Raw genomic sequence first — 24,810 nt, forward strand, 5'->3', positions numbered from 1 at the left:
GACTTACAAGAACCCTCCCTCCAGCCCTCCAGCTGCAAACACACACACACACACACACACACACACACACACACACACAAGGACAGAACGAGGACAGTGCTCCTGGTACAGGAATCTTACGCATGCGTGTATGTGTGTGGTAGTGGGCGAGGGAGCGGGGGAGGAGTTTGTGTGTGTGTGTGTGTGTCTGTGTGTATATGGGACAATATCATGGTAGGCTTGGAGAGAGAGAGAGAGAGAGAGAGAGAGAGAGAGAGAGAGAGAGAGAGAGAGAGAGAGACTTGGGACAAGAGGCTGGTACACTACTTAACGTCGCTTATTTATGATTACCACGCTAGTAAGTAATGTAGTCAGATACTTGCACGGCGCAGTTGTTTTATATTACAGTTGGTGTTGATGTTATGTGGGGAGAGCAAGGTCGCAGAGACTCATGTGAGAGGCGGCTAGTGATCATAATATTTATGTAATCCAGTAACGTGTGGTAGGGTGATTAGGCTATCCATAATCTAGATCATAGCTTTATATTATTTTTGATTACTCGCCTATTTTGACTTATTAAACATTTTTTTCCCATTGGATGTAAGAAATTACAGAGATCGCTTTGATAGTTGTTTAATAATCTTGGTTTAAAATGTCACATAGAATTTACACTAATAGCTTTAGATGATTTATGTTCCTTATTACTTTAATTGTAGGATCATGAGGCAGTTCGCAGTGTATAGTCGGTTAAATGTTTATTGTTATGTGATCATTGCGACTTGTGCCTGGGGGTTGGATGTGGTAATTAGGTTGTTTGTAAAGAGTGTTTCACTGTGGCTATCACACTTAGCCATCTCGTGTACACACTGACTGCTGTCTCTGGCCATGGGTGTTGCCATTACACTGCACACAACCTGCTGTTCCTGGAAGTGGATGTACTTGGGGCCATTGTGTTTGGCTGCTTTGTCTTCATGTTGTCAGCTGTAGTACATGCTAGTCTCTTCATCCTATTGTCTTCTACAAAATAGTACCTGGAAGCCTCATCATGTACAGAAAGCATAGTTTGAGTGTGTGATGATAGGTATATCCAAGGGTATGAACGTGAGGTGCTTCAGAGTTACCAGTTCATCGTTTCATTATTGTTTTTGGTTGAATGTATGTAGGAGATGACAGCTGGCAGGCAGGTTTGTTGATTGATGACGTATACTGTTTAAGAGTAAAGTTTCGAGCCACACGTGGGAGGGAGGGAGAGAGCGGAGGACAACGCTGAGCAGAGTGGCAGGAACTTGTCGTGTGGTGCTGACCCCCTCGCTCGCTCGCTCGCTCTCTGCTCAGCCGGTAGCACAACGCCGCGGCGGGCGTCACCTCGACCAACCGTCACAAAGGTTCATTCGCGGTTGTTTTCACGAAGTTTCTCACCATTTTTTTTATTTGTTGGGATTCTTGTCGGCTCCCTCGTGCAGATTGGTTGGCAGGATTGGGGACATTTGTCTCTTAACATGATTGATTTTAGAACAAAAAACAAACTCCATGTACCAGAATTACAGTTGAAGATGGAAATCTTAAAAGAGTGGGTCACTATAATTATTTGGGCTTTACCATAAATGCCCCGTTAAAAGGCGGTGCAAATTACTGGTATTGTGTATAAGAAATGTAATCAAAGATTGCATTTTGTATGTAATTTGAATAGTCTACATGTAGACAACGCAAGAATTGATCTATTTTACAGGTCAACTATAGAATCAATTTCATGTTTTTCAATTACCACCTGGTATGGCAAGCTAATCATCAGATAAATATACTTGAGAAAATTGTTAAGAAAGTTAGGAAATTGGGTGCCAACACTAAAACATAAGGTATGCTGTATCGGGAATGTGCAGTGAAGCAGGTGGAGATCATGCAAAGATGCAACCCATCCTTTACACCAATACTGTGTATTTTTAAGGTCAGAATGAAGACTGTCTCCGACTATACAGCGCTATGATACATTCAGGAAATCATTTGTACCAGAAAATCTTCTACTGTTAAACCATCTAAAGACGCTGTTATATATGAGCTGTTTTATATGCTTCTTTGTATTTTATATTTTGTTATATAACTTATACTTTTTATCCTTTACTTCAGCTTCTAAACTTAAAGAATTGTATTTTGTATCATATATGCAATTTGACAGTAATGACATCTGATCTTATTGTAACTGATGCCGCTCTGACACGGAAAGTTTGGATGTTGTGTTGCCACTGTAACTAGGGAACGGTCGTGGTTGGAGACGGAGGATAGCATTATTCTGGTCTTAGGATGTAACTGGCGTGGGACTCGTGACATCATCTGTCCCAACCCGTCCTTCCTTCGCGGATATACCAGTGGCGGTGGTGGTGTGACCTTCCTGCCTCCTCCACACGATGGTCGCAGAACCTCCTGGGGGATGGGCGCCTTCTCATCCCTTCACACCGATACCTACCCTCGATAGGTGCATTTCACAGGAGGGAGACCCTTCTCGGGACCACGTGTTACTCTCCTATGTGGTTCTATTGTGCTCACTGTACTGCTGCGTTCTTCGCTTGCCTCCTACCACTAGATATGTGCCCTTTTCCCATGCTATCACTGAAATGCTTTGTATATTGTTACGAATTCAAATATAATATATTCGGACAAGGTCGCCAGTAACATATATTTGTTACGTGTAATCTACTAGTCCTCGTCTTCGCAAGGACGCTAGCTTCGTTACGTTTCACAACGGGATAACACGATCAGCAAGTTCTGGGATTGAATTAAAAGACCAGCACTACATTAAATCTACTTATAATGAAAGAATGCAGGTGTACAAAGATAAACACATAAATCAGGCATTTAACATTTAACACTAGTTAACATTCCAGGTAAGATTTCAAGCCAGGAGGTCTCTTTCCTCTATAACGATTTGTTCGATAACATTACACTTAGATAGACCTGACGTGACACAGTAAACAACATCGTTACACTTAGCTACCTATCGTGACACAGTGGTAACATCTTACAAACTGGGGCAGCGGTGGCTACAGGGTTCGAGACAGGGAAAGCTCACATTACCTTTGCTGGCGGGCTCGAGTCTGCTGAGGGAATCGAGTCCCAGACGATCGTCTGAGCCTTTTAACTGAAGGACCAGCAGGGTAAGAACAGCTAGCCACGCCTCGACACACCTTGTTACCCTATGGTGCCACATTTGATTGGTCATGGGCCTAAGGCCCACTGAGGATTGGAGGAGGGTGGCTCCAAGTGCCACTCCTACTTGGCTGGAGGGTCACTGGTACGTCGGTGATTGGAGAAGGTGTTATCCGTGAACCAGCTGACTGGCTGAAAGGGAGGTTAGGTTCGTCCCACATCGGGTTGTCCCCTCCTTCTCTTGTCCTGACAGCGACGACACTGTATGGGAGGCCGTAGGTTGACCCCCAATTTGACCTAGTGCCCTGGGTCAGGAGGCCCGAGCGTCGAGTGGGGCTGGATTGATGGCCCGGCGTGGCCATCTGGTTTCCTTCTCGAAGGTATGAAGAAGGCCTCAGAAATTAATGGGTTTGGCTATGGGAGTGAAATCCGACCCAATAATGGAGCAAAGGCCTTGGCCCTCGCCCTAACATGGAATAGCTCTTACACTATACACAGAGATACACATATACTTATTAATATACGAACATGTGGGCACCCACGTGTCGTAACAATATATATATGTGTGTGTGTATATATATATATATATATGTGTGTGTGTGTGTGTGTGTGTGTGTGTGTGTGTGTGTGTGTGTTTATTGGAAATTATATGGGAGGGTTTTGATTGAGAGGGTGAAGGCATGTACAGAGCATCAGATTGCGGAAGAGCAGTGTGTTTCAGAAGTGGTAGAGGATGTGTGGATTGGGTGTTTGCTTTGAAGAATATATGTGAGAAATACTTAGAAAAGCAAATGGATTTGTATGTAGCATTTATGGATCTGGAGAAGGCATATGATAGAGTTGATAGAGATGCTCTGTGGAAGGTAATAAAAATATATGGGGTGGGGGGCAAGTTGTTAGAAGCAGTGAAAAGTTTTTTTTATCAAGGATGTAAGGCATGTGTACGTATAGGAAGAGAGGAAAGTGATTGGTTCTCAGTGAATGTAGGTTTGCGGCAGGGGTTTGTGATGTCTCCATGGTTGTTTGATTTGTTTATGCATGGGGTTGTTTGGGAGGTGAATGCAAGAGTTTTGGAAAGAGGGGCAAGTATGCAGTCTGTTGTGGATTAGAGACCTTGGGAAGTGAGTCAGTTGTTGTTCGCTGATGATAGAGCGCTGGTGGTTGATTCATGTGAGAAACTGCAGAAGCTGGTGACTGAGTTTGGTAAAGTGTGTGAGAGAAGAAAGCTGAGAGTAATTGTGAATAAGAGCAAGTTTATTAGGTACAGTAGGGTTGAGGGACAAGTCAATTGGGAGGTAAGTTTGAATGGAGAAAAACTGGAGGAAGTGAAGTGTTTTAGATATCTGGGAGTGGATTTGGCATCGGATGGAACCATGGAAGCGGAAGTGAATCATACGATGGGGGAGGGGGCGAAAATCCTGGGAGCCTTGAAGAATGTGTGGAAGTCGAGAACATTATCTCCGAAAGCAAAACTGGGTATGTTTGAAGGAATAGTGGTTCCAACAATGTTATATGGTTGCGAGGCGTGGGCTTTGGATAGAGTTGTGCGCAGGAGGGTGGATGTGCTGGAAATGAGATGTTTGAGGACAATATGTGGTGTGAGATGGTTTGATTGAGTAAGTAATGTAAGGGTAAGAGAGATGTGTGGTAATAAAGAGAGTGTGGTTGAGAGAGCAGAAGAGGGTGTTTTGAAATGGTTTGGTCACATGGAGAGAATGAGTGAGGAAAGATTGACCAAGAGGATATATGTGTCGGAGGTGGAGGGAACAAGGAGAAGTGAGAGACCAAATTGGAGGTGGAAAGATGGAGTGAAAAAGATTTTGAGTGATCGGGGCCTGAACATGCAGGAGGGTGAAAGGCGTGCAAGGAATAGAGTGAATTGGAACGATGTGGTATACCGGGGTCGACGTGCTGTCAATGGATTGAACCAGGGCATGTGAAGCGTCTGGGGTAAACCATGGAAAGTTGTGTGGGGCCTGGATGTGGAAAGGGAGCTGTGGTTTCGGGCATTATTGCATGACAGCTAGAGACTGAGTGTGAACGAATGGGGCCTTTGTTGTCTTTTCCTAGTGCTACCTCGCACACATGAGGGGGGAGGGGGATGGTATTCCATGTGTGGCGAGGTGGTGATGGGAATGAATAAAGGCAGACAGTGTGAATTGTGTGCATGGGTATATATGTATGTGTCTGTGTGTGTGTATATATATATATATATATATATATATATATATATATATATATATATATATATATATATGTGTGTGTGTGTGTACATAGAGATGTATAGGTATGTATATTTGCGTGTGTGGACATGTATGTATATACATTGTGTATGGGGGTGGGTTGGGCCATTTCTTTCGTCTTGTTTCCTTGCGCTACCTCGCAAACGCGGGAGACAGCGACAAAGCAAAATAAGTAAATAAATAAATAAATAAATAAATAAATAATATATATGACAAGTGGGTGTTCCGATAGGTTTGGTCCAATGTTATACCTGAGGAAGGGGCACGGAGACACGTTTAACAACAACTGCTTTTTACTGGGTAGGATGTCCTAGCCAAGGTATCAGAGGTCAGTGAGTAATGTAGGTGCAGGTATATGGCGTGCAGGCTAAGACTCGAGGCCTCAAGGAGTATTGCCACCAACGGAGATACTGCGTGGCATTCCCGAGTCAGCGTCGTGGTAGGAGTCGTCAGAGACGCCAGTGGAGTTAGCTCGTGTGTGTCTAGGCACCGAGCACAGCTTGACTTCCTCGCTACGTTTTGTTGTTTGAGATTAAACCTCCGTAGAACTCAGGAGGTGCGGACCCTATGCTCTAGGACTGCCCGCCGGTGTTGAGGGACCCTAAAACACTGAGCCTAGGGGGTTGGGCTTGTTATCCCACCAGGCCTCCATGAGAGCCAGGCTCCCTCGCTGCCGTGGTACCAGGGTATGTAAGAGGTGGTGGGGTCAGATCTGTGAGGGGTAACTATTCCCAAAGGGAATTAGAGACGTCGAAGCCAAATGTCGCAATCTTCTGACCTTTCTCCACGCTGGTGTACTTGAGGGTAAGCCATTAAGAGTGGCGCTTCTTATGGGAAGGGTCATCTATAATTACAGCAGCAGTTTTGATCCGTTACTGCCGACGTCGAGTGTGGGTGTCAGGGATTAATACTGCAGATGGGTAAGATGGGCCCACCAAACACATTTTTCCGAGGGTTGTTGCTGCAGGAGTCGTCTCGAAACGGAATCTAGACCGAAAGTTTGTGTCCATAGTATCTTTATGGATACACGTAGAGATAAACACGTACATAACAGGAATCAGATAGAGAATGGGGGTGGGGTTGGGGGGAGAGAGGAAGATGACCAAGTGAAACTCGGTCTGAGAGTCTATTAAAAAAGATAATAATAATAATGATAATTTGAAATTGAAAAAAAGAAATTCTCAGTTTTTCAAGTCACACACGAAGTAGACATCACCAGACACGTCTCTCAGTGTATTACCTTGCCGGTAACACAGTCATTGACTCCAACATACGACAACTCGCCTGTGTCTTCCCCATGGCCGTCTTAGTTTGTCAAACATTTTAGGTTATAAGGCGTCTGAACTGGGTTCCAAGCTGTTGAGGTTACGTTTTCCAAGGTCTGACCCTGACGGAGGCCCGAAGGAAAGGCCAGAAATACCTGATAGGTCATGACGAGGTTATCTGCGGGAGGACGTGAGTAGAATCGAGTATTATAAATCTATATTGATGTGGCTCCTTGGACGGCTCGGTCCTACTGTGTGTATGTGACCGTGTGGAGTGTTGTCCCGGCTGCCAACGACGTAGTACCTGTAGGTGATGGCAAACGTAAGGGTCAGTGTTGCGCTTGTATCCGGTAGCCTTCGTCACCAACCAACGTCCAAGGAACATCACTTATCATCTGCATTACGAACTGTGATATGACACGTGCCAGGGGGTCATGGCACACAGCGTGCTGTTATGACACATGGCAAGGGGTCATGACACAGTAAAACAATAGACAGCTTCCTTTTTTGGATAGATAAACATCTTGCATTTCCCTGCCACGCCACCCGCCTGATGTTTACAGGTTTGATGGTCCAATAGTTTGTATATTTGTATACAGAAGGTGCTATTGTTTGATTTGCTTCCTGTTATGCCATCTGCCGGTCACAGTTTTCCGTGCTCTATCCGTATACCGTCTGCCCAAGCTGGTGTATGCCGGTGACTGGTTATGTGAAGGTCAGGCAGCTGGTGTGTGCTTGTGACTGGTGATTTGAGCCAGCTTATACCGTTCTTGCGATGTTTGTGGCCTTGCCAGCCAACTCAGCTGGGTGGGGGAGGAGGTGGCATGGTGCTAACACAGACGTAATGTGGTCGGTGACAGTCGTGGATGGAGGAAGTGTTGTGTTTGGCAGCCAAGGGAAGATGTGGTGGATGGCAACCAAGGGAAGGAGGCTGTGGTGTGTGGTAGCCAAGGGAAGAAGGCTCTTGTGTGTGGTAGCCAAGGGGAGGCGGTGTGATGGGTGGCAGCTAAGGGGAGGCGGTGTGGCGGGTGACAGCCATGGGTGGAGGCGGTGTGGCGGGTGGCAGCCATGGAGAGGAGATGGTGTGGTAGGAAGGAGGGCGTCACAGATCGAGACAGAGAGACAGGTTGAGGTTGTCGGCGGCGTGCCACCTCCCTAGGGTGGAGTCCGTCCGCGTCGTCATGGTGGTGTCTGCCGCCTCCACCTGCAGGAGACGCCGTCATTATCGTTAATTATTTCTCGATTTTCGCCTACAGGGAGGAGAGATGTTATCCAGGGCGCAAGTTATGAGGCTGATGCCCTTACCTGGGAACAGTGGAGAGAGAGAGAAGTGGTTGATGTAGTCTCTCTCTCTCTCTCTCTCTCTCTCTCTCTCTCTCTCTCTCTCTCTCTCTCTCTCTCTCTCTCTCTCTCTCTCTCTCTCCACAGGATGTCTGAGAACTGTGACCCCAGACAGAGTTCACCGTGTACCTGCTGTTCAGCATTATCTTCATACTGCATGACAACATAAAATGTCATGCAACAGCCCTTCGTGAGGTGGGTGTGCACGGGAGCTGATGTCATGCAGGTTGGACGGTGTAGGAGGCTGTACCCGTCAGGGTCATTATTGTCAGCTTTACAATGCCTACGAGATTTGACCTCCGTAATTACCTGTTATGATGATAGATTCTCTGTTGTGTAGGAGATTTCGACCTTCGTAATTACGTGTCATGGTGTCTGTTGGTCCTCAGATAACTCGTTCCCAGAGCAACCAGTCGGAGAAGTGAGATCTTTTCTCCGCCAGTGTGGCTTCCAGTGTCAGTATGTCAGACAGCCAACGGTGCACAACAAGCGGGGGTCACTAATGAGCCCCTCCTTCCTTCTAAGACTCCCTTGCGTATGGAAATTACCCGCCGTCAGCTGCCCAGTGGAATACTGCATTTAAACAGACCGTGGTGTTTTTTAATCCAATGGCTCCAATAGGTACTTTTGAATATCCCATCAGATCATACACCTGTCCCATCCTTGTATTCCTGGAACATTAAGACCTCATGCATCCCTGGAACATTAAGGCCTCTGGAAGTTTCTTGCCTTCCTGGAACATTAAGACCTCTCGAAGTTCATTTATGTTCCTGTATCGTCCTGGCCAGATCTTTCGTCGTATTACCCCCAGGCCAGTTCTCATGTTGACACGTTGATAGAGCGTGGTTACCAGCATGGACTCGCGCGGTGTAGCGTTCCCAACCGTGACGGTTTTACGGGGCAACCCGGGTCGAGCGCATAGGCTCGAATCCTGGTTGCGGCAGTCGGTCCACAGTCAACTCAGCTGTTCATCCACCCCCAGGTGTTGGTCGATGAAACAGGTACCTGACAGGCAAGGGTGTATATATATATATATATATATATATATATATATATATATATATATATATATATATATATATATATATAGCGTTAAAGGGATGGCCTTGACTAGGGCCTCAGCTGTCCGTGCTGTCTCAGCTAACTTAAAAGAAAAAGAAAAAAGATGTTTGACCGAACACTACCGGCGTTTACCAGTGGGGCCTTGCGTGCCGTTGCGGCTTGTGCTTGGGAAAAACGCCGACCAACTCCATCCACTCCCAGCAAGAAAATCGTAGCCCTTGGTGCAGCTCTAGCCAACGTGAACTGCACTGTATTCTGCTGACGCAGCGGTATATTGTCCAACCCCGAGCTCACGCCTGCAATCCTCCCTGATTTCCAGGTAGGCATCTGGAAGCCCCCCCCCCCTACTTGTGGATGTCTATAATATTTATGGACTCCCTTGGTGTATCGGTGAGAGTTCCTGGCCGTGACGCATTCACGGGCCGGTGTCGAGCACATAGGTTCGAATGCAGGTTGCGGTAGTCAGTCCACAGTCAACCCAGCTGTTCATCTAACCCTAGGGATTGGTCGATAGAATGGGTATCTGGCTCAGACTAGGATATATATATATATATATATATATATATATATATATATATATATATATATATATATATATATATATATATATATATATATATATATCCCTGGGGATAGGGGAGAAAGAATACTTCCCACGTATTCCCTGCGTGTCGTAGAAGGCGACTAAAAGGGGAGGGAGTGGGGGGCTGGAAATCCTCCCCTCACTTTTTTTTTTTTTTTTTTTTTAATTTTCCAAAAGAGGGAACAGAGAAGGGGCCCAGGTGAGGATATTCCCTCAATGGCCCAGTCCTCTGTTCTCAACGCTACCTCGCTAATGCGGGAAATGGCGAATAGTATGAAAGAAAGAAAAGATGGATGTGCTGGAAATGAGATGTTTGAGGACAATGTGTGGTGTGAGGTGGTTTGATCGAGTAAGTAACGTAAGGGTAAGAGAGATGTGTGGAAATAAAAAGAGCGTGGTTGAGAGAGCAGAAGAGGGTGTTTTAAAATGGTTTGGGCACATGGAGAGAATGAGTGAGGAAAGATTGACCAAGAGGATATATGTGTCGGAGGTGGAGGGAACGAGGAGAAGAGGGAGACCAAATTGGAGGTGGAAAGATGGAGTGAAAAAGATTTTGTGTGATCGGGGCCTGAACATGCAGGAGGGTGAAAGGAGGGCAAGGAATAGAGTGAATTGGAGCGATGTGGTATACAGGGGTTGACGTGCTGTCAGTGGATTGAATCAAGGCATGTGAAGCGTCCGGGGTAAACCATGGAAAGCTGTGTAGGTATGTATATTTGTGTGTGTGGACGTGTGTATGTACATGTGTATGGGGGGGGTTGGGCCATTTCTTTCGTCTGTTTCCTTGCGCTACCTCGCAAACGCGGGAGACAGCGACAAAGTATAAAAAAAAAAAAAAAAAAAAAAAAAAAAAAAAATATATATATATATATATATATATATATATATATATATATATATATATATATATATATATATATATATATATTATCCCTGGGGATAGGGGAGAAAGAATACTTCCCACGTATTCCCTGCGTGTCGTAGAAGGCGACTAAAAGGGGAGGGAGCGGGGGGCTGGAAATCCTCCCCTCTCACTTTTTTTTTTAATTTTCCAAAAGAGGGAACAGAGAAGGGGCCAAGGTGAGGATATTCCCTCAAGGGCCCAGTCCTCTGTTCTCAACGCTACCTCGCTAATGCGGGAAATGGCGAATAGTATGAAAGAAAGATATATATATATATATATATGTATAGATAGATAGATATCGTTAATGGGATGGCCTTATTAGGGCCTCAGCTAACAAAGAATTCATTTTTATGGGTTCATTCACATAGAGATAAGCGTCTTGAATGTATTCCTGAGTTGATTCTGGTAATATTATCTTCACTTCTTCAGGAGTTCTAACCCCAGGAACCAGCCACATGCCAACTTACACCTCTTGAACATACACCCATGTATGTAGGGCAGACTCAAGAGGTTCACATTTTTTCTTCTTTGATGCCTGATTTGCTTATGGAGAATGTAATACACCCACCGGTGATGTACTCTAATTCAGAGGAAAGAGCTCTCTTAATGTTTCTCCGCCAGAGCTTTGTAACAGGAAGGGGGAGGAGATGTTTGACGTGACACCCTTATGGACGATCCTGTTGTTTCGCATGGCCGCCTCCTTCACCCAGAGGGAGGCACGTCGCATCCACTTCGGTTCTCGTGCGTGTTGGCGTATGTGCCAGCGTGCATGTGATGGAACCTTCCGATTTCCATTTGCGTCTACATTAACCTCATCATATACATTGTTAAGTCCCGCCACTAGGCTGTACCTGCTGGGTTTGGCCAACAACCTGGCTCCATCTGCTGGTGGATAGCTAGCCAGCTGGGCTTCACCATCTGGGTATGGCCAACCAGCTGGGCTCCACATGCTGAGGGTAGCCTGCCGTTGGGTCCTTGGACAGATTGTTAGGGGTTGATAAAGAAGAGATTGAAAGCCTTGGTCTTTGGATAGAAGAGGAATAGACTATATTCTTTGATGGTCTGATAGATGGAAAGTAGATGATCTGATGTGTAGATGTAACACATGAAAATCGGTTGTTCCTCGCTTGGTTCAGGAAAACAGAACAAATCTGGTGCTTAGATAGTACTGAGTGTGGACGGAAAGCCCAGCCCTCCGACGCTATGGTGGGGCAGGTTGCTGGACCAGATCTGACCTCTGCACAGGATGGAGCAAGTTGCTGCCCCTTGGTCTTTGTAGAGGATGGAAAGGTTAGCAGAAACGTTTGTATAGGATGTAGCAAGTTAGCAGAAACGTTTGTACACGATGTAGCAAGTTAGCAGAAACGTTTGTACACGATGTAGCAAGTTAGAAGATACGTTTGTACACGATGTAGCAAGTTAGCAGAAACGTTTGTACACGATGTAGCAAGTTAGAAGATACGTTTGTACACGATGTAGCAAGTTAGCAGAAACGTTTGTACACGATGTAGCAAGTTAGAAGATACGTTTGTACACGATGTAGCAAGTTAGCAGAAACGTTTGTACACGATGTAGCAAGTTAGAAGATACGTTTGTACAGGATGGAACATAAAATGCTAGTCACATCCTGTCAAATGCTTTAAAGATGTCGAGGGACATTTAAGATTCACCAAAATTCCTGGAGGAGAAAGACCATGGTCACATTATCTTGAGTACTTTAGAAAGTGCGAGTTTCAAAATCTTTAGAGACAAACGGGTTAGTATAGTCTGGCTTCTTAGAGATGGGCTGCACCAAAGCATGTTTTCAAGAAGGAAAAGTTTGTGTGTTGAGACTGAGACGATACAGGATTGGAACTAATCATCTCTCTTTGGACTTTGTCCTTTGGAAACCTCCAAACATGAATGACAGTGATTATCAAGTGTAGTTGCTTAAGCCTAATTACTTTTTCTTTTTTTGCTTGAGATAAATGAAAACGTATCCCTAAGTATGGAGGTTATCTTGACAACATCATTAAGAAAAGCAGTGTGCCTGCTTGATTCTCCAGTGTGACGGAGCGCAGGGCAGGCTGCCACCATCTTGGCGTGACCTTAAGACAGGATGGAAGTGCCTTGATTGGTAGTTTCTGGTGGTGGTTGATTGTGGAGCGGGGGGGGGGGGGGTAAGGTTGATAGTTCGATTGGTCACAAGTCGTGGCTAGGATGCCGGGGTTAGGGGACGAGTGACAATAGGCAGGTTACTGACATGCCCATTAAAAACCACGTACACAAGGAGGTCTTGGGTGGTACGTCAGTTCAATTCCAACTTCAGTATTTTATTCCTTGCTGGAGGAACGGGATCCTAGTGCTGTCACTAGGTCCCCCTGCACGGTACAACCACAGGCATCTGGCAAGTGTCACGAGTTGGTGGTGATACATACGTTTGTCTGTCTGTCTTTGTCTCGTTGGACGTCAGAAAATCGAGTCTTGGCGATGGACATGACTAGGCCGTCACGGTTTCACGGGGTTGTCTCGCACGTTCGTGTTATTTCCATCTCGTTGAAATGAAATTTCCCAGAGGTGATGGAGTGAGAGGAACAAGACAGTAACAAGAGGATAACGTCCAGGGCAATAGTTTAGCATCGGATGACGGCCAGTTGCCCGCGGCCAACTTCAAACGGGTTGCGAGACGCGCGCACAGTAACGGCCTTGTGTCTCCCTCCTCCCCACCCGGGAATGGGGAGCCAGGCAGCCACCCACCCACCATCCTGCTGGACCTCACTCCTTCCCCCGGTGGCTGACGGCTGCCTACTTGTTACTTGCTCCTGCTTCCCCCCCCCCCCCCCCACTCCATCACCCACCCCACAGGCTTCACTTGATACACCAGAAGGGGCTGGCTCTCCGCTGCCCTCTCTAGTTGACATTTGAGTTGCTCGATGTCGGCCGTGTGGCATCTCCTAACCTCCAGCGCAGCGGCCCGGCTGATTTATTATTAGTAATGAAAACCTGGCACAGTTTTTTTTTTTTTAATGATCTGTAAGTAGTTGTTATTTATTAATTCATGCATCTGTGTGTAGCTCAGCTGATTCTGATGCCTAGTACCTATGAGAACCCTGGCGACCTCCCTCGATTTTAGCGGTTGTTGCTTTCTCGTGAGTTTTCGCTTCGTTACAAATGTTATCAGTTATATTTGTTGAGTTCTTTGTGCGACCACATGTCGTAGTACAACTCCATCGTTCAGAACTATATAACTGGTATATTTTGAGGGAGTGGGAGAAGGTAAATACTTCCCCGAATCTTGTTCCCCGTAGTCTGCTCTGTTGTCTCAAGATTCTTAATGTGACTTTTGTTATTGCTCTTGATTACGCATCACCGGTAGGATACACTGCGTCTATATGAGAATAAGACTCAGGACTGATGCTTGTACAGTTCGTAAAGTACCACCGTACCGTAGAGGCTTTGTAAAATATCCTGTTGGATATGAAGAAGTCTTGGGTCTTTTTGTGAGGTTTGTGTACCAGTAGTGGCTTGCGCTGACGAGGTCTTCATTTTCGTAATTCGTACGTTTGCGCTTGTTTATTTACAGTTTCTCTGCTCATCATCGGACTCTGTTTTCGTATTCTCTTCTTTCTGTTAATCTTTTACGTTGTGTGATTGTTTTTGTTTGTTTTACGGAAATTCGCCAGCCCTGTGACCAAAAAAAAGTGTTCTTAGATAAGACGTATTTACTGGTCATAAGCAGACACCCATAGGCATGTACAGATTTAAATAAGCCCACGTATGATCACTTAAGAAGATCAGACATATCATTGTCTGTAGGTCAGAAACCAGGCCATCAAGTGATTCAGATATTCTCCCTGAATCTTTTTTTTTTTCCTTTTTTAGCTCAATTTGTTTAGGTCTGTTTGGTTAGGTTCGAGTACGGAGAGAGAACCATAGATTAGATATTGTCATCACTGGCTTTAGTTGTCTCGTTTTAAGAAGAAAAGTTCTTCGCATCCGACCTGTCGTCATAGATTGGTCTGTGTCATTTTCATTCACTGGAGGATTTTCCACGCATCTGTAATATGTTATGAGACAGTCCATTTTCCTTCTTATATTCGGTGTGTGACATATACCTTCACCGTTCTGTACGTAGGGGAGTTAGAATCTGTTCCGTTGAGGATCGTGTTATTTACGAAAGCTCATTGGTAACTCTCTGAGTACATGAAGGATTGTCAAGTCCTCTCACATGAGGGGATGGCCATAGTGATGCTGGTAGCTCAGTACGAGGCTGTGTTGTGTGATTGCTATTTGTGTATTTACTGGGAGAGAGCTTTACACCCGTGTTGCCCTGTCTCTTAACCTTGTATGTACGTACAGCGTCTCTGCTTTCATGTCTGTGTGCACAGACACACACATACCCTAGCCTAAGCCAGGTACTTATTTACCGACCACCCCCAGTGGGAGGATGAACACCTGGGTTGTGTGCAGGGCGAAAGCAACACCCCAGGATTCGAACCCATGCGGGCTGGCCCGTGCTAACTCATGTTCAGTGGTGCAGAGCATGTGTGTGTGTGTGTGTGTGTGTGTGTGTGTGTGTCAGTGTCAGGTTTAAGTTACGGAAACAGCAAGTAGTTCAGCACAGTCCCTTGGGGAACCGACTTTTGATTGTGCATGGAGTGGCTCCCGTGCGGTGAACTGTGGCCTGTGGAGGTAATGAGGTGGTGGTGGTTGTAGTGTATTGTGGATGTGAGGAGGTAATGAGGTGTTGGTGTATCCTTGGTGTGGCCCGGCCACCTGCCCCTCCTCGCCTCACATTACACTCCCACACTTCTCACTCTCATCAGGTTGTATACCTCAATACTCTACCACCTCGCTCGTCATAGATTTATATATTTTATTTTCTACACGTCCCTCCTCGTCAAGTTATTTATCCTGATTGTACTTGCTTTAGAATGTGTGTGTGAATCCATCATCCTCGTGTGCTAGTGTGTTGAATGCCTTGTGAGTTGTGTTGCGTGATGTCTGGTTAGATCCGGTGTGGGAACCTGATACGAGTCCTTAATGTCGGGTTACGTTATAGCCGGCCGGCCTGCCTGCCTGCCTGCTTACCTACATACCTGCCTGTCTCATGTCCTGGTTGGTGGGCCTGCCTGCTTCTCTGCCATTCTGGTAGGTGGTGATTATAATTTTGGAGTTACTGGGAAAGAGAGATTTACACACTCGTGTTGCCCCGTCCCTGACACCCACCACCCCCATCTCCAGTCCCCACCAGCAAGCCAGCCAGGCAGCCCGCCTGGCCACGGTGTAGGACGTGACCTGATAAATGCTGGTTCCTCTACCTCCCTCTACAGGTGACTCATATCCCGTTTTCTGTCAGGTGGACGCCACCGTGTGGCCGTAGTCCTTGCTCAGCTCTTGGTTACACCAACCCCCTTTGGCTGGACCTATCCCGGTTAAGTTGGACCTTCGACCCTTCGCCCGTCCTACTTTGCCTGGTAGGTGGGCGAGGCCGTATATACAGTCCGTGCATTGCGTCAGTTTGGTGGTGGTGTCGGAGGTGGTGTTGATTCGAGCGTTGCCGGAGGAAAGAATATGTTGGTGTACCCTCGGCTGCCGTGTGTTTGCACCCACGTTAACCAACCCCTGCCGTTGCTGTACGCAAATCACGAAAGGACGTTTGATTCAGGAAAATGCCCGGAGCTGCACGGAAAATGAATCACGAATATCCTAGGGCTTTCTTGATGATTTACGTCTTCAGAGATAGAGACATCCCGGATGATGTGAATTACCACAAAAGTGCTCGGATCTTCCTGCCTCATTTTCCGTGTGGCTACCAGTATGTGTGTGTGTGTGTGTGTGTGTGTGTGTGTGTGTGTGTGTGTGTGTGTGTGTGTGTGTGTACATATAATCCTCTGTGATTCTCCATTTCCAACATAGTTTCAGAAATTTAGGTCGGCACTGGTCGTAGGGAGAACATGTATTTTCTGTCTGGTTGAGGCGCACCGGGATCTGGTGTGTGTGGTCAGAGGTGCGCAGGTGTGTCTTTTGCTCCACAGGTGTGTCTTGTCCTCCACAGGTGTCCAGGGCGACTTTGCAGCTGGTATCACTAACCCCCATGGGGCAGGACGCACCCCCGGGGCTGCGGCAACTGACACTAACACTCACGTTTTCTTCAAGAAAACGGGAGTTGGTCCCCAGGCGGGACACACTTGGCTCACCGCACACTGAAGTGTATGACTCACGGTAAGGTACTGTTGGTGTCAGTGCCTTTGTTTTGCCTCCCTCCCGCCAGAGGCCGGGTGGATGTCGACCTTGAGTACAGCAAGTCTCCCACAGAATCCCACTCTCCAAGGCAGGAAGCCTCTCATTGCTGCGACGAAAATGTCGATTAGTTTTAATGTCGATACTTTTTAACTTCACATGCCCTTGGTGGGTAATTTTGACTCAGCAACCACAGCGCTCGCTTGCTGTCACTGCGCCAGAGGAGAAACGTCTGTCACACAAGATTCCATGTTTTTGTTTGCTCTAGTACCTAACGACACAGGATGTGTTTGTTTTTTGTCAGCTTTACCTTGAAACTGTATGGTTCTTTGGGTTTGCGCACTTTCTGCGCGCTGCCAAATTTAGTTATTGTATTATTATTTATTTGTGATAGAATTATTATTATTGTTGTTGTTGTTTACGTGTTCTGATGCCTAGCGTTAAAGTTTTGGTGTGTAAATAGATTGCTTCGGTTGTAGCCTGAACTGAGGGGATATATTGCTGTTACGGGAACATGATCGCGCTAGATGGCTGGATGAACCGTGGATAACCAAACAGAGGCATTAATCATGAGTACGAGGTGGAGCACAGAGAAAGGACAGACAGCAGGAGATTTGATAATCCATTATTATACCGGTAGGAACAGGATAGTAAAGCAGAAGACGCATCTCCACCCACCTCTTCCTCCGGGCTTCATGGAACAGGATAGCAAAGCAGAAGACGCCTCCCTACCCACCTCTCCCCCCGGCTCAACTAATGGTGAGGAAAAAAAAGAGAGAAGTGAATTACTGTATATGGGATTAGGAAGATGGTTACTGTCGTAGGAATTACATAGGATTGAGTGGCGTGGTAGAATGTTTTATACCGGTTTGTGGACATCAGCCCATGGATTCTTCCTCCCTCACTGAGGATGAATCATGAATACCAGATAGCAGGATGAATCATGAATACCAGGTAGCAGGATGAATCATGAACGCGGGGTGGGTGGATGTGACGAGTACAGTGTGTGGTGAACCTTGACTCAACTGGACTGCACACGGGGTGTGGCGGGGCGCAACACGACGGGTAAGAGAAAGAGCGTTAGTTTTAGTACAGATGTGTATATATGTATGGTGTGTGGACCGGGGGGGGGGGATTTTGAGCATATGGGTCGTCACACTCCACGCTCCGCTGCGGGTTGTGAAGAGCTCGCTCGAGCGTACGAAGAGAACCAGGGCCAGGTTGAAGCCTCAGGGGAGCATGGAGTACATAGGCAGGAGCATGGATGAGGGTGTGTCCATAGAGACGTTATGATCATAAAGACCCTTGATGTGTATGTTTGAACCAGTTACCCCCTATATACCACCCCAAGCCACTGTCCTACCCACGCACCTTACACCTTTGGGGGGGGGGGGGTAACAGAAGTTCCTGTCTCCTTAGAATGTTGGTGGCGTGTGCTTAGAGCGGGGAGGAGTTGGATGGGGGTGGGGTTGGGTGCGGTGTCGAGTGTGAGTGGCCAGGTGTGACGAGGTGTGATGTCAGGGGTGTTGGTCGCATAGTTCCGGGACTCCAGTCAAGGGTGTCTGTTAGTCAAGGACATCTGTCTCTTGGGACATTGAGGAGTTCTATCAGTCAGACATGCTAGGAGCGGGGGCCGCACGTTCCACAGTCGACCAGTTGAGGGCCACACAGTCGACCAGTTAAAACCCTTGTCATTCGCCTGCAGATGGCAGGCCACCTATGTCGCAGGCTGTCCCAGCCAACAGTCTCATGCTGTCGGTGTGGGCAGATGGGGCGCCTGGCATGTCCTCTTTGGTGGGGCCACGTTGTTGGCAACGCCTCCGTGGGTAATCTTTAGAGATAGGATGGATCCTGCATACACAAGATGGCGAGATGAATCACGGGTCCACCAAGTAGTGGAACGAATCATGAGTGTACCAGGTGGGAGGAGGAATCATGAGTGTACCAGGTGGGTGGAGGAATCATGAGTGTACCATGTGGGTGGAGGAATCATGAGTGTACCAGGTGGGTGGAGGAATCATGAGTGTACCATGTGGGTGGAGGAATCATGAGTGTACCAGGTGGGTGGAGGAATCATGAGTGTACCAGGTGGGTGGAGGAATCATAAGTGTACCAGGTGGGTGGAGGAATCATAAGTGTACCAGGTGGGTGGAGGAATCATGAGTGTACCATGTGGGTGGAGGAATCATGAGTGTACCATGTGGGTGGAGGAATCATGAGTGTACCAGGTGGGAGGAGGAATCATAAGTGTACCAGGTGGGTGGAGGAATCATGAGTGTACCAGGTGGGTGGAGGAATCATGAGTGTACCATGTGGGTGGAGGAATCATGAGTGTACCAGGTGGGTGGAGGAATCATGAGTGTACCATGTGGGTGGAGGAATCATAAGTGTACCAGGTGGGTGGAGGAATCATAAGTGTACCAGGTGGGTGGAGGAATCATGAGTGTACCATGTGGGTGGAGGAATCATGAGTGTACCATGTGGGTGGAGGAATCATGAGTGTACCAGGTGGGAGGAGGAATCATAAGTGTACCAGGTGGGTGGAGGAATCATGAGTGTACCAGGTGGGTGGAGGAATCATGAGTGTACCATGTGGGTGGAGGAATCATGAGTGTACCATGTGGGTGGAGGAATCATGAGTGTACCATGTGGGTGGAGGAATCATAAGTGTACCAGGTGGGTGGAGGAATCATGAGTGTACCAGGTGGGTGGAGGAATCATGAGTGTACCAGGTGGGTGGAGGAATCATGAGTGTACCAGGTGGGTGGAGGAATCATGAGTGTACCAGGTGGGTGGAGGAATCATGAGTGTACCATGTGGGTGGAGGAATCATGAGTGTACCATGTGGGTGGAGGAATCATGAGTGTACCATGTGGGTGGAGGAATCATGAGTGTACCATGTGGGTGGAGGAATCATGAGTGTACCAGGTGGGTGGAGGAATCATGAGTGTACCATGTGGGTGGAGGAATCATGAGTGTACCATGTGGGTGGAGGAATCATGAGTGTACCATGTGGGTGGAGGAATCATGAGTGTACCATGTGGGTGGAGGAATCATAAGTGTACCATGTGGGTGGAGGAATCATGAGTGTACCATGTGGGTGGAGGAATCATGAGTGTACCATGTGGGTGGAGGAATCATGAGTGTACCATGTGGGTGGAGGAATCATGAGTGTACCATGTGGGTGGAGGAATCATGAGTGTACCATGTGGGTGGAGGAATCATGAGTGTACCAGGTGGGTGGAGGAATCATGAGTGTACCAGGTGGGTGGAGGAATCATGAGTGTACCAGGTGGGTGGAGGAATCATGAGTGTACCATGTGGGTGGAGGAATCATGAGTGTACCAGGTGGGTGGAGGAATCATGAGTGTACCATGTGGGTGGAGGAATCATGAGTGTACCATGTGGGTGGAGGAATCATGAGTGTACCAGGTGGGTGGAGGAATCATAAGTGTACCATGTGGGTGGAGGAATCATGAGTGTACCATGTGGGTGGAGGAATCATGAGTGTACCAGGTGGGTGGAGGAATCATGAGTGTACCATGTGGGTGGAGGAATCATGAGTGTACCATGTGGGTGGAGGAATCATAAGTGTACCAGGTGGGTGGAGGAATCATGAGTGTACCATGTGGGTTGAGGAATCATGAGTGTACCATGTGGGTGGAGGAATCATGAGTGTACCATGTGGGTGGAGGAATCATGAGTGTACCATGTGGGTGGAGGAATCATGAGTGTACCATGTGGGTGGAGGAATCATGAGTGTACCAGGTGGGTGGAGGAATCATGAGTGTACCATGTGGGTGGAGGAATCATGAGTGTACCAGGTGGGTGGAGGAATCATGAGTGTACCATGTGGGTGGAGGAATCATGAGTGTACCAGGTGGGTGGAGGAATCATGAGTGTACCAGGTGGGTGGAGGAATCATGAGTGTACCATGTGGGTGGAGGAATCATGAGTGTACCAGGTGGGTGGAGGAATCATGAGTGTACCAGGTGGGTGGAGGAATCATGAGTGTACCAGGTGGGTGGAGGAATCATGAGTGTACCAGGTGGGTGGAGGAATCATGAGTGTACCAGGTGGGTGGAGGAATCATGAGTGTACCATGTGGGTGGAGGAATCATGAGTGTACCATGTGGGTGGAGGAATCATGAGTGTACCATGTGGGTGGAGGAATCATGAGTGTACCAGGTGGATGGAGGAATCATGAGTGTACCAGGTGGGTGGAGGAATCATGAGTGTACCAGGTGGGTGGAGGAATCATGAGTGTACCAGGTGGGTGGAGGAATCATGAGTGTACCAGGTGGGTGGAGGAATCATGAGTGTACCAGGTGGGTGGAGGAATCATGAGTGTACCATGTGGGTGGAGGAATCATTCTCGTCATGAATCAGAGTCCTGATAGGGTTGTTGTTGTGCCCTGGGTATGATCAGAGTCCTGGTGGGGTTGTTGTTGTGCCCTGGGTATGATCAGAGTCCTGGTGGGGTTGTTGTTGTGCCCTGGGTATGATCAGAGTCCTGATGGGGTTGTTGTTGTGCCCTGGGTATGATCAGAGTCCTGATGGGGTTGTTGTTGTGCCCTGGGTATGATCAGAGTCCTGGTGGGGTTGTTGTTGTGCCCTGGGTATGATCAGAGTCCTGGTGGGGTTGTTGTTGTGCCCTGGGTATGATCAGAGTCCTGGTGGGGTTGTTGTTGTGCCCTGGGTATGATCAGAGTCCTGGTGGGGTTGTTGTTGTGCCCTGGGTATGATCAGAGTCCTGATGAGGTTGTTGTTGTGCCCTGGGTATGATCAGAGTCCTGATGGGGTTGTTGTTGTGCCCTGGGTATGATCAGAGTCCTGGTGGGGTTGTTGTTGTGCCCTGGGTATGATCAGAGTCCTGGTGGGGTTGTTGTTGTGCCCTGGGTATGATCAGAGTCCTGATGGGGTTGTTGTTGTGCCCTGGGTATGATCAGAGTCCTGGTGGGGTTGTTGTTGTGCCCTGGGTATGATCAGAGTCCTGGTGGGGTTGTTGTTGTGCCCTGGGTATGATCAGAGTCCTGGTGGGGTTGTTGTTGTGCCCTGGGTATGATCAGAGTCCTGGTGGGGTTGTTGTTGTGCCCTGGGTATGATCAGAGTCCTGGTGGGGTTGTTGTTGTGCCCTGGGTATGATCAGAGTCCTGGTGGGGTTGTTGTTGTGCCCTGGGTATGATCAGAGTCCTGGTGGGGTTGTTGTTGTGCCCTGGGTATGATCAGAGTCCTGATGGGGTTGTTGTTGTGCCCTGGGTATGATCAGAGTCCTGGTGGGGTTGTTGTTGTGCCCTGGGTATGATCAGAGTCCTGGTGGGGTTGTTGTTGTGCCCTGGGTATGATCAGAGTCCTGATGGGGTTGTTGTTGTGCCCTGGGTATGATCAGAGTCCTGGTGGGGTTGTTGTTGTGCCCTGGGTATGATCAGAGTCCTGGTGGGGTTGTTGTTGTGCCCTGGGTATGATCAGAGTCCTGGTGGGGTTGTTGTTGTGCCCTGGGTATGATCAGAGTCCTGGTGGGGTTGTTGTTGTGCCCTGGGTATGATCAGAGTCCTGGTGGGGTTGTTGTTGTGCCCTGGGTATGATCAGAGTCCTGGTGGGGTTGTTGTTGTGCCCTGGGTATGATCAGAGTCCTGGTGGGGTTGTTGTTGTGCCCTGGGTATGATCAGAGTCCTGGTGGGGTTGTTGTTGTGCCCTGGGTATGATCAGAGTCCTGGTGGGGTTGTTGTTGTGCCCTGGGTATGATCAGAGTCCTGGTGGGGTTGTTGTTGTGCCCTGGGTATGATCAGAGTCCTGGTGGGGTTGTTGTTGTGCCCTGGGTATGATCAGAGTCCTGGTGGGGTTGTTGTTGTGCCCTGGGTATGATCAGAGTCCTGGTGGGGTTGTTGTTGTGCCCTGGGTATGATCAGAGTCCTGGTGGGGTTGTTGTTGTGCCCTGGGTATGATCAGAGTCCTGGTGGGGTTGTTGTTGTGCCCTGGGTATGATCAGAGTCCTGGTGGGGTTGTTGTTGTGCCCTGGGTATGATCAGAGTCCTGGTGGGGTTGTTGTTGTGCCCTGGGTATGATCAGAGTCCTGGTGGGGTTGTTGTTGTGCCCTGGGTATGATCAGAGTCCTGGTGGGGTTGTTGTTGTGCCCTGGGTATGATCAGAGTCCTGGTGGGGTTGTTGTTGTGTCCTGGGTATGATCACTTTCTGCACGCGTCCTGGTAGATGGTGGTGTCGGTTTGATAAGACTGAGTAACGACGTTTCATACTGCATGTCAGGTTGTTAAGGATCAGCCAAAACCATTCTGGATTCATGGTCCAGACTCTCTCGGTGTCGTAAGCGGTGGTGTTGAACGCCCCAGTGCATGTAGGTCATGCATTGCCCGTGTACCATGCATGATCATGTAGCCAGTGTCAACTGGCCTCTTGCTACATACCTGTAATCCCCCATGACTACTGTACAGCCTCTCTCTGTCGAGCCTTGATAGTCATCCACCCTGTGCTATACATAGCCATCCCCAACCTCCACCACGTCCCTGTCAGCACGTGACAGGCAGTCTTTCTGTCAGTTAAGGAGACCAGGAGACTGGCGTGGCATACCCCAGATGAGGGCGGGTGATCGTCACATGTAGTAACCTAAGTACTTGAAGGCAAATTTGACGTTCAGCCCAATAAAGGTCGGGTGACGAGATGGGCATGATGTCGACCCATTGTTCACAATACCATACTTATGATGTGCTTCCCCCCTGTAAGGTACTCAGAGTTTTGTAGTTCATTTTGCTTTTTAGAAGTCATTTGTCCTCTTTATACAAAGCCAGCGCATTTAGCCTGGGTGAAGGTTTACATTGCTAGAGGATAGGTGGGGGTATGTATAGAGCTAACAGTGGGTACAATACATGGACATAAGATGGTGACATGGGCCCCGAAGTGAGCGTTGGGGGACCCAGAGGGTTTCCGTCCCCTCAGTAAGTGGGTTGGGTGTAGTTGGCGTTGATGCAGTACAAAGCCAAGTAACATGAACTGTACAGAGTTAAACATTGATAACGTCTACGTAAGATAAGGAACGTATCACACAGAGACCTACATACACACAGCTCCTCAGGGATGGTTTGAGTACAAATAACAACATTATAATGGGAAGTGAAGACGCTCTTATATATACATGATCCCTGCGTAGCTCGGGGCATACGAAATGGTAGAGACAGAGCACTCGAAGCAGTAGGAAGCCTTGTGGTTTACACTTTGGACTGTCCAAGACCATGGTTCCGACGAGGTGTCCCAATATACCTTGATACCCCATGGGCGTATTTTGGTAGCCTCAATGTCGCGTGGAAACTCATCACCAAATCTGTATTGATCTCATTTTGCTACAGTCTGTGTGATGTTCCCACGTACAGGAAGCATCAAGCTTCTCTCGTTCACATCAGTGGACACACTCGGTGTACGAATTCTACTTCACTTAGCTGAGCCTTTAACTAGGCGCTGTCAACCCAAGCCCAGCTGAAGGAAGATCCCCTGACGTGTAATGTTTGTTTCTTCGTATTTAGATAGCTGTGTGTGTGTGTGTGTGTGTGTGTGTGTGTGTGTGTGAGGGAGGGAGGAACGCAGGTGGCGCCATGCGGGCTCAGGAAGTCTGTCCAGAGTGGTCGAGGGTTCCATCCCTCTGTTGTTATTGTTGGCAGCCTCCTCCCTCCCTCCCCCACCACCACCACCCTTAACCAGCCGGCAGCTCCCTCCCCCACCCTCCTCCTACGTCGTCAGCCGGTCCCACCAGCTGCTGACAGATACGTTATGAAAGGCATTAACGGCTGAAGCAAAACAATACACGTCACCAAAGTTGTATCAGGTGGTCTGTGAAGCAGTGTATCAGCCTCTGATTTGGAGGTAAGGTTTGGGCTGGACATCATTGTGGAGTTGAGGTGTGTGTGTGTGTGTGTGTGTGTGTGTGTGTGTGTGTGCGGCCCCTCTAGCGTTGACGTTGACAACATAATAAGTGGAGCCCCCGTGGGCCTGCTCCCCTGAGGGAGTCCAAAGCGGGTGGGCCGACCCCCTGGTTGGACATGTGCTGGGTTGTCAAGTGATTGT

General features: G+C 47.9%; 1 protein-coding gene across 6 annotated transcripts in view; it reads left to right on the forward strand.

The window, feature by feature from the left end:
• The window catches only part of LOC139748286 (unconventional myosin-Ie-like), a 146,799-nt gene that overhangs the window by 10,248 nt on the left and 111,741 nt on the right, over positions 1 to 24,810 (forward strand). Inside the window, exon 3 of one of the 6 annotated variants that reach the window (XM_071661267.1) lies at positions 17,381 to 17,499. The exons of the other annotated variants lie outside the window; for them this stretch is intronic. Coding sequence (XP_071517368.1) covers positions 17,497 to 17,499 — 3 coding nt within the window. The 5' untranslated portion in view covers positions 17,381 to 17,496. The remainder of the gene's footprint in view (positions 1 to 17,380; positions 17,500 to 24,810) is intronic. 6 annotated transcript variants of the gene reach the window in all.

This window comes from Panulirus ornatus, chromosome 73, assembly GCF_036320965.1.
Source record: "Panulirus ornatus isolate Po-2019 chromosome 73, ASM3632096v1, whole genome shotgun sequence".
NCBI lineage: Eukaryota > Metazoa > Arthropoda > Malacostraca > Decapoda > Palinuridae > Panulirus > Panulirus ornatus.